This window comes from Ochotona princeps, chromosome 24, assembly GCF_030435755.1.
Source record: "Ochotona princeps isolate mOchPri1 chromosome 24, mOchPri1.hap1, whole genome shotgun sequence".
Lineage (NCBI taxonomy): Eukaryota > Metazoa > Chordata > Mammalia > Lagomorpha > Ochotonidae > Ochotona > Ochotona princeps.
Genome location: NC_080855.1, coordinates 32,701,860 through 32,716,148, shown reverse-complemented (window position 1 = coordinate 32,716,148; position 14,289 = coordinate 32,701,860). Strand labels below are relative to the sequence as shown.

The following is a 14,289-nucleotide window of genomic DNA, read 5'->3' as shown; positions in this document are numbered from 1 at the left end:
CAATGGACAGTTGCACCTGGACATTCACCCAGTAAGAGAGGTTTGCAGACTACCGTTGTGTAGCCTACACTTGCCTGGTATTTAAGTCTTAGTGGACACAGCCATGTCCACTTGCACACTGTGGCTGCTTTGTGTCTTGAGGCTGAACTGAGTAACATTGAGGCCCAGGAGCCAAAGGCACTTACTACCCAAACCTTCATGCGCAAGTCTGTAGAACCCTGCTCTGCTTCTCGGCCTTCAGCTGCATCAGAACCATCTGGAACACTTGCGAAAACCAAGTCCCACGTCACAGAACCTGTATTCTAACCAGCGTAGAGCACCTGCTGACATCGCTGCTGTAGGGCCCACACTTTGAGCACTACCACTTTAAGGCAAAAATATCAACTGTGTTTGACAGGGGGTGGTGAAGGGACATATTCTGGGATAAGGAATTGGATTCTCATAGACACTAAGTAATGTGTTGAGGTCACACACCTAGTAAAAGATTTCTCAAACTCAAACCCATGATTCCTGCCCTTGACCTGCAGTCAGCTCTCCACGGCCACGTACACAGCACACAGCCATCACTGATGATCCCCTCTCTTGACTCTGAGAGTCCAAGGGGGGGCAGGGACTTCACACCACCCAAGCTTTCTCAGTCCTACCTCTGTCCCAGGACACTCTAATGCATCAAGGAAAGGGCCTCACACACCACACAGCACGCAATCAACACTTCAAACTCACCTGCAAAGATCACAGACTATAATCACTCAGCATGAAATGGACTGTGAGGAATCTATTTGGCCAAGGAGACAGGAGGTCAATTACACGTGAGAATCTTGAATGAAGAACCAACAGGACCATTACCAACCTCTCCTATCAGGTGTTCATCTGGATCGTATTCTTTCAGATTAATAACTTCCACGGGCAGGTCTAGGGAGGTAACAGCTTCAGCTAGATTTGTTGCAAATCCCTAACAGGAAAACAAAAATAAAGTCACAGACAAGACAAATAGGCAAAATACAGCCTTCATTATTTACCCCACTAGCCACAGACTGTGACAATCTTTGTGAAGAACTTTCCCTGTGACTGATGTTTATTACAGGAACACAAAGCCTGTTCTCACTTCGGCTGTTTTCTCCAGTGTCATGAGGGACCCCATCATTGCGTCTGACCGTGCTCACTTCATAAGGGCTATGTAGCACTAACACTACGTAAGCTTTTCTGCATTCCAGCTGCTTCACTCTGCTAGCATCAGCACACAGGAGCAGCAAAAGAAAGTGATGGGGCCCGGCAGCGTGGCCTAGTGGCTAAAGTCCTCGCCTTGAACGCCCCGGGATCCCATATGGGCGCCAGTTCTAATACGGCAGCTCCACTTCCCATCCAGCTCCCTGCTTGTGGCCTGGGAAAGCAGTCAAGGATGGCCCAAAGCTTTGGGACCCTGCACTCGCGTGGGAGACCAGGAAGAGCTTCCTGGTTCCCGGCATCGGATCGGCGTGCACCGGCCCGTTGCGCTCACTTGGGGAGTGAATCATCAGACGGAAGATCTTCCTTTCTGTCTCTCCTCCTCTGTGTATATCTCGCTTTGTAATAAAAATAAATAAATCTTTAAAAAAAAGAAAAAAGAAACAGCGATGAGTCCAAAGAATGGGAAAAATACACAGGCACAGGTAGACACATGGGGAGGCCCTAGGAGAGAGCTCCTATTCATACAGCAGACAGAACCCAGAGAGGCTCCAGGCTTGGAGTCAGCCAGCACTACATGAGGAAAGGGAACAAGGGGTCACCAAGAACCCATTAGCTGACAATTTGGATCTGGGCCAAAGGCACACGGAAGGCTGCAGAGCCCATGCAATGTTCACAGTTGACCCTCAAGCAAAACACCAGCCAACTCCTCCCTACCAAAGGAACAAATAAACAAATGAACGAAAAAACAAATGTGGAAGGAAAAGTTAAGACTTCTGGAGAGATGTTAGAATCCAGGAAAACACTGAGCTCTCTTATGCTTGCTGGTCCAACACCAGTGTCAAAGCCTGCAAGGACATTGAGTCAAAACGAATGTATTCATTGGATAGCAACATCCCAGTCTCATTTCTGGGCTGTATGACACAACAGTGAGCAAGACAAAGTCCCTGTTTTCAAGAAGTTCTAATGTATCAAGGTTATACGGTATACCAGAACAAATACGATATACCAGCAAGCAGAACAGGGCCTGCTAACAGATTAGACGTACACTGTGAGTAATAGAGAAGTCAGGGATAAATGTTGGGACCCAGCAGGCCAACATACTGCTCCCCACACGAGCTTCCCGTATCAGACGGTTGTACTGAACACTGCCTGCTCTGCTTCTCATCAAGCTCCCTGCTAACGCACCCATGAAGCAGCACTGGATGGCTCTGGCAGTTCAGCTCCTGTGACCCCACACACACACAGGAGACCCAGCTGGAGCCCCTGGTTCCGGCCTGCATCCAGCCCCAGCCCGTGTTATGGACACTTGGATAGTGGACGGCCAAGGAAGATCTCTAACCAATCTCTGTCTCTTTCTCCTCCTCTGTTCTCCCATATTCTCTTCCTTTTTTCCTAATTTCCCTTCTCTCTTGCTCTTCAATTTGCCTTTCACATAAATAAAACTTTACTTTAAAAAAGGAAAACAGGAGAAGTCAATGGTTCTTAAAGTAGACAAATGGAAGAATAAAGTTAAAATACATTGAAATGGTGAAGGCTGTTTAAGCATCACAGGTTCGAACAAATTGATTTTAACATGCTTACTCCACTTCTTATGAAAAAGTAAGACAGGTAGCCAAAAATCAAAACTCACATGAGTTCAAATTCGAAACAGAAAACCATGAATCAGCAAGAACCCGGAGAGAACATACGGCCAGGAGAAAAAACAGAAAGCAAATGGATCAGAGACCGAAACAGAAATTCAAAACAACATTTCATAATTACGAATAATCTTAAAGCAAACATGCAAAATAGCAGGTTTGGGATGGAAATCTAAGACTTCAGGATGAAAAGTATCAAGGGAAGATTTTTAGTTATACAAACTACCCACAGGATCCACTCTTCAACCTAACACCGGTCTCAGGAAAAAAAAAAAAGAGAGAGAGAAAATGGAGAGAAAATATCTATTCAAGAGGAAGTAACAGAATTGAAACATACAAATCTTCAAAACAAAAGTGCCCAAGTGTCCAGAACATGGCTGCGAAGAGCCAACCCAGTTACCTGCAGCAGTAGAACGCTCCGTACTAATACATAATGAACGGTCCCTGATTTTCTTTTTTAATAATTCATTTTCATGCCAGCCTTACTAAGAATCCTTTCCTAGAAATCACTGAATAGCTGTGACCTCACAACTAAACAACTGGCAATACCTAGATACCGTTACGGCGTGAAAAGCATCTTTTAGCTAGATATTTGCATGTGTGTGTCTACTTGAACACTCTGCTAACACTAACACAAGTCAAAACATCCCTAAACAGGTCAAGTTGTGAAAACCAGGGACATTGGAACATTGCTGCTGCCAGGCTCTGCTCGCTATCCTTGACTCCTACCCGCACAGGAACTCCTAAAGGCATTCTCTCCAGCCTGCTGAAGCAGAAGAAAGCTCCAGAACAAAGAGGCTCACGCCAGTGACTGCCAGGCACCAACAATCAGCAGTCACTGGACACAGAGAGGAAACTTGAGGCCTGCATTGTGGCACAGCCGGTTAACTCTTCCCTGTGACAACACCCCAGAGTGGAATGCTCAGAGTCCCAGCTGCTCTGCTGCCATTCCTGCCCCGTTAATGTGCCTGGGAAAGAGGTGCATGACGGTCCAGGTGCTTAGATCTCTGCCACGCAGGTGGGACCCAGATGGAGTTCCGGGATCCCGGCTTGGGTTTGGCCCGTCCCTGGCCACTGTGGCCATCTGGGGAATGAATGAACACATGAGAGTCTGGTCACTCTTCTTTTCAAGTAAACAGGTAAATCAATCTTAAGAAAAGAAAGGAAAACCTCACTCACCAGGAGGAAAATATTGTGTGTAATGCAAAAAGGGCAAGACTAATGATTACAAGACTAATTCAGTTCCCTGGATATGCCTCAGGATTTTCTGAAAATGTCAGGAACTCAGAGGACAAGCACCATCTACTGGTCTTACCTTGGCCGTACCAGTCTGGGAACCGTAGAAAATCTTCACTCCAGACACAAAGCTGTCCTTCCTCGGAAGGGAAACAGAACCATTGGTCAACAGTTCCGGGGTTGTTTTTGACGTGGGTTTCACCTGTGAGTTCTGCGCCATAAGGATGAAGAGTTACACACCCTCAAAGTCTGAAAATTTGTCTCACACTTCACAAAAGATGAAAGCTAGCAGGTACCAATCCACTTCTTATCCTCTCCATCTTTCAGATTGGACTTGTCAGGTATTAATCCCTCGGTGTCATTATAACCACATTTTTTAAAGGCAGGACCCAACTTTTTGTAACCCTACAGTCACTGTCATTCCCTCTAGGGTCCAATGATCCAATCATCCCTCAGTATGAACACAGCACTAGTTCCTGACACACTGAGGGTTAGAAAACCATAGATGTTTAAGCCCTTTACAGAAACAGCCTGGTGTTTGTATAACCCACACACACCCGCCTGTTAGCTTCAGACCACCTCTAGACTTGTGAACAACTAACATACAATGCAAATGTTACATAAACAGCTGCGATACCTTACTGCTTAGGTGTCGGTGTGGGGAACCTTTTTTTTCTGGGAAATATCACCTGGGTACTGAAAATATCATTTGCAGGCCAAACAAAATGCTCAACTTAAAAATAACACTGGGATAGATTTACTGAGCTTCGATTTCCATTAGCAGTTGTCTTGGCAGGACTAGACTAAATTATTTTGCCTGACTAAACAGGCCCACCTTAGGAATACGGGCAGGAAAAAGTCCACACGCGATCAGTTCAGCTGCCACTTCTTTTCTCATAGTTTTGATCCACAGTCAGTGCAGCCCATGGAGGTATAACATCCTGCTGTCCTTTCCTGTACAGTGTGTTTTATAACAGCAGGCTCTTACTTTCTGATCTGTACTTAGTAGAATAAAGAGTACCACCTTTACAAGCTATAACAGATTTGTTCTTCTAATGAAGGGTTAACTCCTCATTATAAAAATCTTCCCAGAGCTGCAGAATGACAGACACGTCCAGTGTCCATGAAATAATTCCATCGAAATAAATTTGGGTCTAAAAACTTCGAAAATATTGTTAACTACTTAAAATGTCTAGAAAACAATATAAATGCAAGGTGAAATTCCATTTAGCCTATCTCTGTTTTCCTGGAAGCATCAGATAATTTACAAGATAAACTCCCCATAAAATCTGATGTATAAAGATTCTCATACTTAAAAAAACACCTCTTCTGGGGCTGGCATGCTGGCTAAGGCTACTCCTCTGCCTCAAGCCCCAGCATGCCACACGGGTACCAGTTCCTGCCCAGCGGTTCCACTTCTAATCTAGTTCCCTGCTTATAACCTGGGAAAGCAGTAGAGGAAGGTTCGAGTCCCTGGGTCTCTGCACCCAAGAAGGTTTCAATCCTCTGCCCGGCGTGATAGCCTACAGGCTAAAATCCTCACCTTGCATGCACCAGGATCCCATATGGGTGTGGGTTCTAATCCCAGCAGCCCCACTTCTCATCTAGCTCCCTGCCTGTGGCCTGGGAAAGCAATCGAGGACGGCCCAAAACTTTGGGACCTTGTATCCATGTGTGATACCCGGAAGGGGCTCCAGGCTCCTGGCTTCAAATTGGCTCAGCTCCAGCCGCTGCTGCTGCTTAGGGAGTGAATCAGTGGACCGAAGATACTCCTCTCTTTCTCTCCTCCTCTTTGTATATTTGACTTTACAATAAAAATAATTATTTAAAAAAACAGAAAAAGGAAGGTTTCCACCCAGAAGAAGCTCCTGGCTTTTAATCAGCTCAGCTTGGGTCACTGCAGCCATTTGGGGAATGAGCTAGAAGATTGAAGATCTCTATCTCCCCCCTCTGTCCGTAAAATCTGACTTTCAAATAAAGACACATTTTTTAATAAAGAAATACATAAATAATACCTCTTCTTACCTGCTTCCTCATGACAATCTGTACACAGACCCAAAGGCCAATGCCAAAGGCAAAGCCCCAGTAAATGTAAAACCTGTTTATCCATAAGGACAGTAACGACGTAGAGAGGTCCCAGGCATCCAAAGAAGGATCTAAGATTAAAATGATACACACATGCAACTTCATTTAAAGTACTGAAAAAAAAAAATGTTCATCCGTTCAAAAAAAAAAAACTTCAACTACCCGCAACACCGATGGCATCCCACAGGGGCCTGGTTGAGAGTCCAGGCTGCCCCACTTCCAATCCAGCTCCCTGCTAATATGCCTGGAAAGCTGCAGAGGGTGGTCCAAGTACTTGGGCCCCCACACGCATGTGGGAGACAAGATGAGGCTCCTGGTTTCCGCTGGCCTTGTACCTCTGGTGTGCTCATTGGGGGAATGAACCAGGAGATGAAAGATTCTCTCTCTTTTGCCACAGTGATATCGCTAACTACGAAAACCAAGAAGAGATCATCCTACTTTCACTTGGGCGTCCACATTTGGATATTAGAACACACGGTGAAAACAGCAAGTGGAGTAAGTTAATTTTATTTTGAGATGCTTGCTCCATCACACACACAAAAAGCAGTAAACATACTAACACCCTCTTCTCTAACTGCACGCTTAGAGCTCACAGGCCACCTGTCACTGGCTTTCAACCGACCTGAAGACCCGCTTTTTGAAGGGAGAGAGGCAAAACAAGCATCGACTCAGACCTGGGAATGTGATACTTAGGCTTTACAGGTTCTCGTCCACCCCGGAAACACTGCAAGTCCCCAGCACGTGGGTGAGGGCGGCCGTTTTCTCCTACTGACTTAGGGTTGGCGACAACACTTAATTCACCCTCACCCTCTGTCCTAGCGTTACCCGGCCCAGCGGGCATGGTCCCCCAGAGGTCACTAGCCAGCGTCCACCAGATGGCGCCGCTCGAGCACCACAGCCCCGTTGGGACAAGGTCCTTACCCATGCTCCTCAGATCCGAGCCCTGGGCGCGAGCCTGGAAAGCCTGCGGGCCAGCACGGGCACCGGGACACGGCCTCAGTGTGAGGACCTCTCTGTGAGGAACGTCCAGAGCCGCCAAGCGGGGGCAGCCATGCCACCCTCAGGCCCCTCCTTATTGGCTCCGAGAGGAAGGCGGAGCGCTCCTGGCAGATCTCTGATTGGCTCACAGACGAGGGGCGGGTCAAGGCTGTATCACCTCCCAGAGCTCTAGGCAGGAGTGCCAGAGACCAACCGGCCTTGCTTGGATTGGCTGAGAGTAGAAATGGGCGGGCTCCTTAAAACGCCCGCCTATAGGATTCAGAGTCCTGATCAGGAAGTCCCGCCCAGAGTGCTCCCCAGACCCAATCGAAAAAGAGGGCGCAGAGTCCCGATGTGATTGGCTAGAAGTACAAAGGGGCGGGCACGGAGGCCTGACCGGATTGGCTCCGAGAGCAAAGGGGCGGGCCCGGCGGGAGGCAATGTTAAGCAATGCTACAGCCAGGCAGAAAAAACATGAGCAGCAGATGGGATGCCGGCTAGGGACGCTGAGACACTTCCGCCCATGCAGTCCGCCATCTGATCTGGACTCAAATCAACTATAAAGCAGCATTTTTAGGGAGATTTTAGAGTATGAACTGGCCATTAGAGGAAATTAAAGAATTATGGTTCATCTCGAAGGGTGTGCACCTTTGCACACGGGAATGGGCACAAGAGCGGTCATGACACGTTTTTCTCTTTCATTAGAATAAAAACTTTTCGTAAAGAAGGCTAGCGTGGCTGTGGTCCCCGAACTCCGCAGGAACTAAGTAAGCATCCCCGGGTTGTTTCCACCCGGTGCTTAAAACATGAAACGCCAGCCTTTCGGCGCTCTTGGGTTCCTGGCTGGGCGTCAATTGACGCCTGGAAAGAGCGCCTCGTTTTCCAGTCGCGCGAAGATGTCGTCACACATTCTCCGCGCAGGCGTGGTTGTTCCCTCTGCCTCACCTGGCGAGCGCGTCGCCTCTGACGCCTGCGCAGTGCGTCCGCCGGGAGGGCGGTGACGAGTCCGAGGGGCGCACAGCGAAGTGCTTTCCGAGGCGGCTTGGTCGCCGCCGGGGCGTTACCGCGGGGGGCTGGGGCCGCCGAGGCCGGGCGCGGCGTGTGCGGGCCGCCACCATGTCCATCTTCACCCCCACCAACCAGATCCGCCTGACCAATGTGGCCGTGGTGCGCATGAAGCGCGCGGGCAAGCGCTTCGAGATCGCCTGCTACAAGAACAAGGTTGTCGGCTGGCGCACTGGCGTGTGAGTGGCTCTCGGTCGGGACCCTGGCAGGACGCGGTCAGCTCGCAGGCGTGGGCCCAGCCGGATCCTGGCAGGACACGGCCTCCTCGCGGGCGTGGGCCCGAGCCGGACCCTGGCTGGACGCGATCAGCTCGCGGGCGTGAGCCCGAGCTGGACCCTGGCAGGACCCGGTCAGGTCACAGGCGTGGGGCCGAGCTGGACCCCGGCAGGACACGGCCTCCTCGCGGGCGTGGGCCCGAGCTGGACCCTGGCAGGACCCTGGCAGGACCCGTCCTCCTCGCGGGGCCGAACCTTGGCAGGACCTGGTCAGCTCACGGGCGTGGGCCCAAGCTGGACCCTGGCAGGATCCGGTCAGCTCGCGGGCGTGGGCCCAAGCTGGACCCTGGCAGGACCCGGTCAGGTCGCAGGCGTGGACCCGAGCTGGATCCCGGCAGGACCCGGTCAGCTCGCGGGCGTGGGCCCAAGCTGGACCCTGGCAGGACCCGGTCAGGTCACAGGCGTGGGCCCTAGCCGGACCCTGGCAGGACCCTGCAGCCTCCTCGCGCGCATCAGGCCTGAGCTGGGGCTTGGCGGCTGAGGCAGTGCCAGGAATGGAAGAAGTCGTCCTTCCCGGGGCTTAAGCTCCTGTTTGGAGTGGTTCGGGTGGGGTGGATGGGTTGGGATTTTGTTTGGCTGTCTTTGTAAAAGCTGACAAGCCAGGCACTGTGACGCATACTGGGAGTCTGGTCTCCCAGGTGACGATCAGAGTTCAGGTACAGGTGGTGTCGCTCACACCCCACGAGCCCAACAGCATCCCTGAGTTCCCCTCTGCGGACAGGCATTCCGCAGCTACAGCCCTCCCTACCCACCCGGTGTTCTCTGGTCTCCAGGACACTGCCGTCCCTGGAGCAGCTCCGAGCTGAGAGACGGAGGGTTGTTCAGGCGGTATGCCCTGTCGGCGCTGTGTGTCTTGAGTGTTGTTCATGTAGGACTGTCGCTTCCGCCCTCCAGGGAGAAAGACCTCGATGAAGTTCTGCAGACCCACTCGGTGTTTGTGAACGTCTCGAAGGGTCAGGTTGCAAAGAAGGATGACCTCATTAGCGCGTTTGGAACCGACGACCAGACTGAAATCTGCAGACAGGTGCGCTCTGCCAGCTGCGATGCTAACCAGCCCTCACGTTTATGTGTAGCAAAAGTTCCCGTAAACATGTCGGAGTATCCAGTTTTTTGGGGGGAACAATGGTTACCATGCAATTATATAGGCTTAAGCAGCATCGCTTTCTTTATTTAGAGCTTTAAAAAATGTCCTTGTTTGAAAGGCAGAGTTACAGAGAAAGAGACAGGACTTCCGTCTTGTGGTTCACTACTCAGATAGCTGTGATGGTCCAGGCTTGGCCAGATCCTAGCTAGTTAGCTGGAACTGCATCCAGGCCTCCCCGAGTGGGTGCAGGTTCCCGAGTCCTTGGGCCGTCTGCTGCTGCTCTCATGGTGCAGTAGGGAGTTGGATCAGAAGAGGACTGGCCAGCACTAAGAGCGATGCGCTGCTCTGCTAAGTGTTGCTGGTGTCCAACGTAATGACTTAACCCTATCCACTGCACCGTACTGCTGGCCCCAACAGCACCGCTTTAATAATTAAAGCACCTTGTTTTTTTTTTTGTTTTTTTTTCCAAAAGCTGAAGAACTTGAATGCTCTCCTAAAATATCCAAAAATAAAATTTCAGGTGTGTCTTCTGTTAGACCATCTGCTGTGACTGTGTTTTCCACTTCTACTATTCATCTGTTCATATCTAGTTGAGCTTTCCCCAGCATAATCCAGGGTGTCCTTTAGGCGAAGCCCAGGTCATTCCCTGCACATGAGTGACTCAGGAAGACAAAGGATAATTTTCTCCCCTGTGACTTGTCCCTATAGTTAGCAAATAACTGTGTGAGAGAGTGCTTCCTAAAAGTGTTTGGGTTTCTGTGTCTTTGTTTTAGATTCTGACTAAAGGAGAACTTCAGGTTTCAGACAAGGAGAGGCACACACAGCTGGAGCAGATGTTTAGGGACATTGCAACGATAGTAGCCGACAAATGTGTGAACCCTGAAACAAAGAGACCATACACCGTTATTCTGATAGAGCGAGCCATGAAAGACATCCACTATTCGGTCAAAACCAACAAGAGCACGAAACAGCAGGTGAGTGGCCTGAACCGTCCTCACAGCTTATCCCTGGGCGTGAGTGTTCTTGAAGAAGTCAGCAAGGTGATGAGTCGCCTGGGAGCAGGTGGGTGAGAGGTTTGGGGAAGGAAGCGGGTGTGGGAGGAGAAGATCAGGGTTCCTTTTTAACCAAACATAAATATACACTGGACATCAATCCTTTAAAGACAATACTTGGTGTTTTAAGGATCGTTGTAACCCCTCTTTTATGCATATATTATTCACATGCCATGAAGTCTTCCTTGTAAAGTGTACAACATCGTGGTTTATAAACACAGGTTTTGAACCTTCTCTGCTAAGTTGAGGTTTTTAGCAATCCAAGAAAAAATTCTATATGCATTAGTGGTCATTTCCATTCCCCCTTTTCCACAGCCCTTAGCAGCTATCTCTGTGACATTGTCATGAAAATGGAATGAGATGATTTGTGGCTTTTCAAGGTTCATCTGTGTATGGTGTGAATCAGTACAGCTGCTTGTTATGAAGAACTGTGTGGAACTACCACAGCATGTTTGTTCATTGGTCAGTTTACAGGCATTTTAGCCACTATGAATAATCCTGTGAAATTTGTTTGGTTTTGTGTGGTCATGTTTTCATGGCCCTGGAACTGGAAATGGAACTGCTGGGTCTCAGGAGAACAAGTATTTAAACTTTGCAAAATGGCTGCACCATTTTCCATTCCCACCACGGAAGTACAAGGGCCCCCCGTTTCTCCACATCGCCTTTTCGTTAGAACCATGCTAGTGTGGCTGACCATGGCCTTGATCTGTGTTTCCCTAGTAACTAATGACTTGAGGAAATTGTCCGTGTGCTCACTCATGCTTTCCCTGTCTCCTTGGGGGGTGTGGGGGTTCCATTCACCACGATAACACCACGGCCTCACCCAGCCGGGTGGGAACGCCATTGTTTCTCGGTGCTTCGCGGGCTAATGCGAGAGCAGTGGATAAGAAACTGCACACACCGCTTGTGTCTTTACTGCAGGCTTTGGAGGTAATCAAGCAGCTGAAGGAGAAAATGAAGATAGAGCGTGCACACATGAGACTGCGGTTCATCCTCCCGGTGAACGAGGGCAAGAAGCTGAAGGAGAAGCTCAAGCCGCTCATCAAGGTCGTGGAAAGCGAGGACTACAGTCAGCAGCTGGAAATGGTAAGGCTCCTGTTTCTTTGCTCCGTGGGACCCGAACAGTGTGTTTCCTAGTCATAAATGTGTAAGAAAAACAAGTTGTAAACAGCAATATTAAATCTAACATAGGGTCAGGATAACATGTACAGTTAGGAACACTTGGGGTGTTTGTTTCTTTGTGTTTGTTTAGTTACTCATGATAAGATTCCGTTGCCCACTGTTCATTTTAAGATGATATATTTTTAGTGCATCTTTGAAAGTTTTACTGGCGCCCACATGGGATGCTGGTGGCAGACAGAGGCTTAACTTACTATGTCATGGCACAGGCCCATTCTAGCATACACAGGACCACAACCCAGCTCCTCCTTTTAAAGTGAGGAACCCAAAGGAGTCTCCACTGAGGTGCCAGAGCTCAAGCTGCCGCCCTGGCAGCTGGAATGTGGGAGAGGGAGACTTTGGAAGGCAGAGCAGAGTTGGCTGTGTTGCTCGTCTTCCAGTGCCGACAACGGTGCTCCGTGTTTCAGGTGTGCCTCATTGACCCGGGCTGCTTCCGAGAAATCGATGAGCTCATTAAGAAGGAAACCAAAGGCAGAGGTTCGTTGGAGGTGCTGAGTCTGAAAGACGTGGAGGAAGGAGACGAGAAGTTTGAATGACGTCAGTCTCCCGGACTGTAAAACACCCCGGCTGATGTTCCCACGTCCAGTAGCACTGTCTCTTTTCTGTGATCTGCCAGAACCTCCTCAGCCACGGTGTTTGATGTTGCCCATCTTAGTGTGCACAACAAGACTTTCCAATTCAAGTCTAGGAATAAGAGAGAGATGTCGTTTTAATTATAAATCGGGGTTCGGGCAAAAATGAAAAGCGCAAAATACAGAGTCCATTTCTTTTTAACTTTCCAAATGAAAGTGATTGAGACAATTCTTGTGGATAAAACATGAAATTTTGTATTAAAAAGAGTTTTTGGGGTGGATATGTCTGGAACAGAGAATTTACTAAAAAAAAAAAATATATATATATATATATATAATGTCTTAATTTCTGTGTAATGAAATCTATGTGTATAGGGGTAACTGTATTGTGTCTTAATGTATAACCTGGGTGGTGGCTTCCTGAGTATATGAAAAGATATATATAATGACTACAGAATTTAGATAATTTTCCTCAAATGTGCTGCCATAACTCGGATTTATTATTGGTAATAAATAAAGTCATTTATTTCTAATTCTTACAGTTTATAAGATGTATTAATGTAGTTTAAATTTTATGTAATTAATAAAACCACTCTTACTTTTCGTAAGCTGTAACTGGTGTTTCTGGATGGTTCCTGAACTCCATTCTTTCCTGTTTTCTCCTTTGGTAGGATTGGAATGTTGTTAGGAAAACTAAATAAGTGGTTAGAACAGGCCCTGCTGGGCCCAGCTTGGTAGCCTAGTAGCTAAAGTCCTCGCCTTGCATGCCTCAGGATTCCATATGGGCGCTGGTTCTAATCCCGGCAGCTCCACTTCCCGTTTCAGCTCCCTGCCTGTAGCATGGGAAGGTAGTCAAGGATGGCCCAAAGCCTTGGGACCCTGCACCGGAGTGGGAGACCCTGAAGAGGTTCTGGGCTCCTGGCTTTGGATCGGCACAGCATCAGCCATTGTAACCACCTGGGGAGTGAATCAACAGATGGAAGATCTTCCTCTCTGTCTTTCCTCCTCTCTGTATATCTGATTTTTCCAATTAAAAAAAAAAAAAAAACAGTAGCTGCTAAATCTTAGGTTTTACTGGAACATAACTGAATAGTATTATTTATGCACTTAAATGGAAAAGGTAAAAGTTGTACAAGCTTATCAATAAAGATGTACTTAAACTATAACTATAACCCACTTGTTCACTTTCCAAATGGCCTCAACAGCCAGAGCTGAATTGGTCCACATCAAGAACCTGGAGCCCCTTCTGGGTCTCTGGCATGGATACAGGGTCCCAAATCTTTCAGCCATCCTCGACTGCTTTCCCAGGCCACAAGTTGGGAGCTGTAATGGAAGTGGAACAGCTAGGACATGAACTGGCACCCCTATGGGATGCTGGCACATGAAAGGCGAGGACTTTAACTGCTAGGCTATCATGTCAGGTGCAGGAAAATGATTCTTAGAAAACACACCAAAAGCACATGCAGCTAAAAGCCAAACTAATCAAGGGGACAACATCAAACCAGAAGCTTCTGTGCTGCAAGGGAAATGGTCAATGACGTAAGGAGACAAACAAGAGAATGGAAAAATGTTTACACGCTGTTAGTAACAGGAGGCTAATCCCTATGATATAAGAAAGCTTCAGAACCTCAAAATCGGAAAACAGTCATGTGAAAGGGGCAAAAGACATGAGCAGATATTTTTCATAAGGATAAAATATAAAATGGTTATTAGAGATATGAAAAAATACTCAATTTTCCCAGCTTTTAGAGAAAATGCAAATTAAAACCACACTGAGGTTCCACCTAACTCCAGTGAGTACTGCCTGTATGCAGACATCTACTAACAGTAACTGCTGCCGAGGATGCGAGAAACAAGGCACCTGATCCCCTCTTGGTGGGAGTGTGGACTAGTGCAGCCTCTTCCAAGTCAGTATGGAGAGTGCTGTGCGGATGATGGAGAATTGGTCATACAGCCAAG

At 48.2% G+C, this 14,289-nt stretch overlaps 2 protein-coding genes across 2 annotated transcripts in view; one reads left to right on the top strand and one right to left on the bottom strand.

Moving 5' to 3' along the window:
- LOC101535365 (S-adenosyl-L-methionine-dependent tRNA 4-demethylwyosine synthase TYW1) overlaps nt 1–7,225 on the bottom strand; it is a 72,343-nt gene extending 65,118 nt beyond the window's left edge. The window contains exons 1-4 of the mRNA XM_058680819.1: nt 7,047–7,225; nt 6,066–6,196; nt 4,120–4,251; nt 851–952 (exon numbers count right to left, since the gene is read on the bottom strand). Coding sequence (XP_058536802.1) covers nt 851–952; nt 4,120–4,251; nt 6,066–6,196; nt 7,047–7,050 — 369 coding nt within the window. The 5' untranslated portion in view covers nt 7,051–7,225. The remainder of the gene's footprint in view (nt 1–850; nt 953–4,119; nt 4,252–6,065; nt 6,197–7,046) is intronic.
- An 881-nt stretch (nt 7,226–8,106) lies between these two features.
- Nucleotides 8,107–12,329, top strand: SBDS (SBDS ribosome maturation factor). Its single transcript, XM_058680560.1, has 5 exons — nt 8,107–8,347; nt 9,338–9,467; nt 10,301–10,501; nt 11,501–11,665; nt 12,166–12,329. Exons 1-5 carry the CDS (start codon nt 8,220–8,222, stop codon nt 12,292–12,294), a joined length of 753 nt encoding a protein of 250 aa, XP_058536543.1. The 5' UTR covers nt 8,107–8,219; the 3' UTR covers nt 12,295–12,329.
- The last annotated feature ends 1,960 nt before the right edge of the window (nt 12,330–14,289 follow it).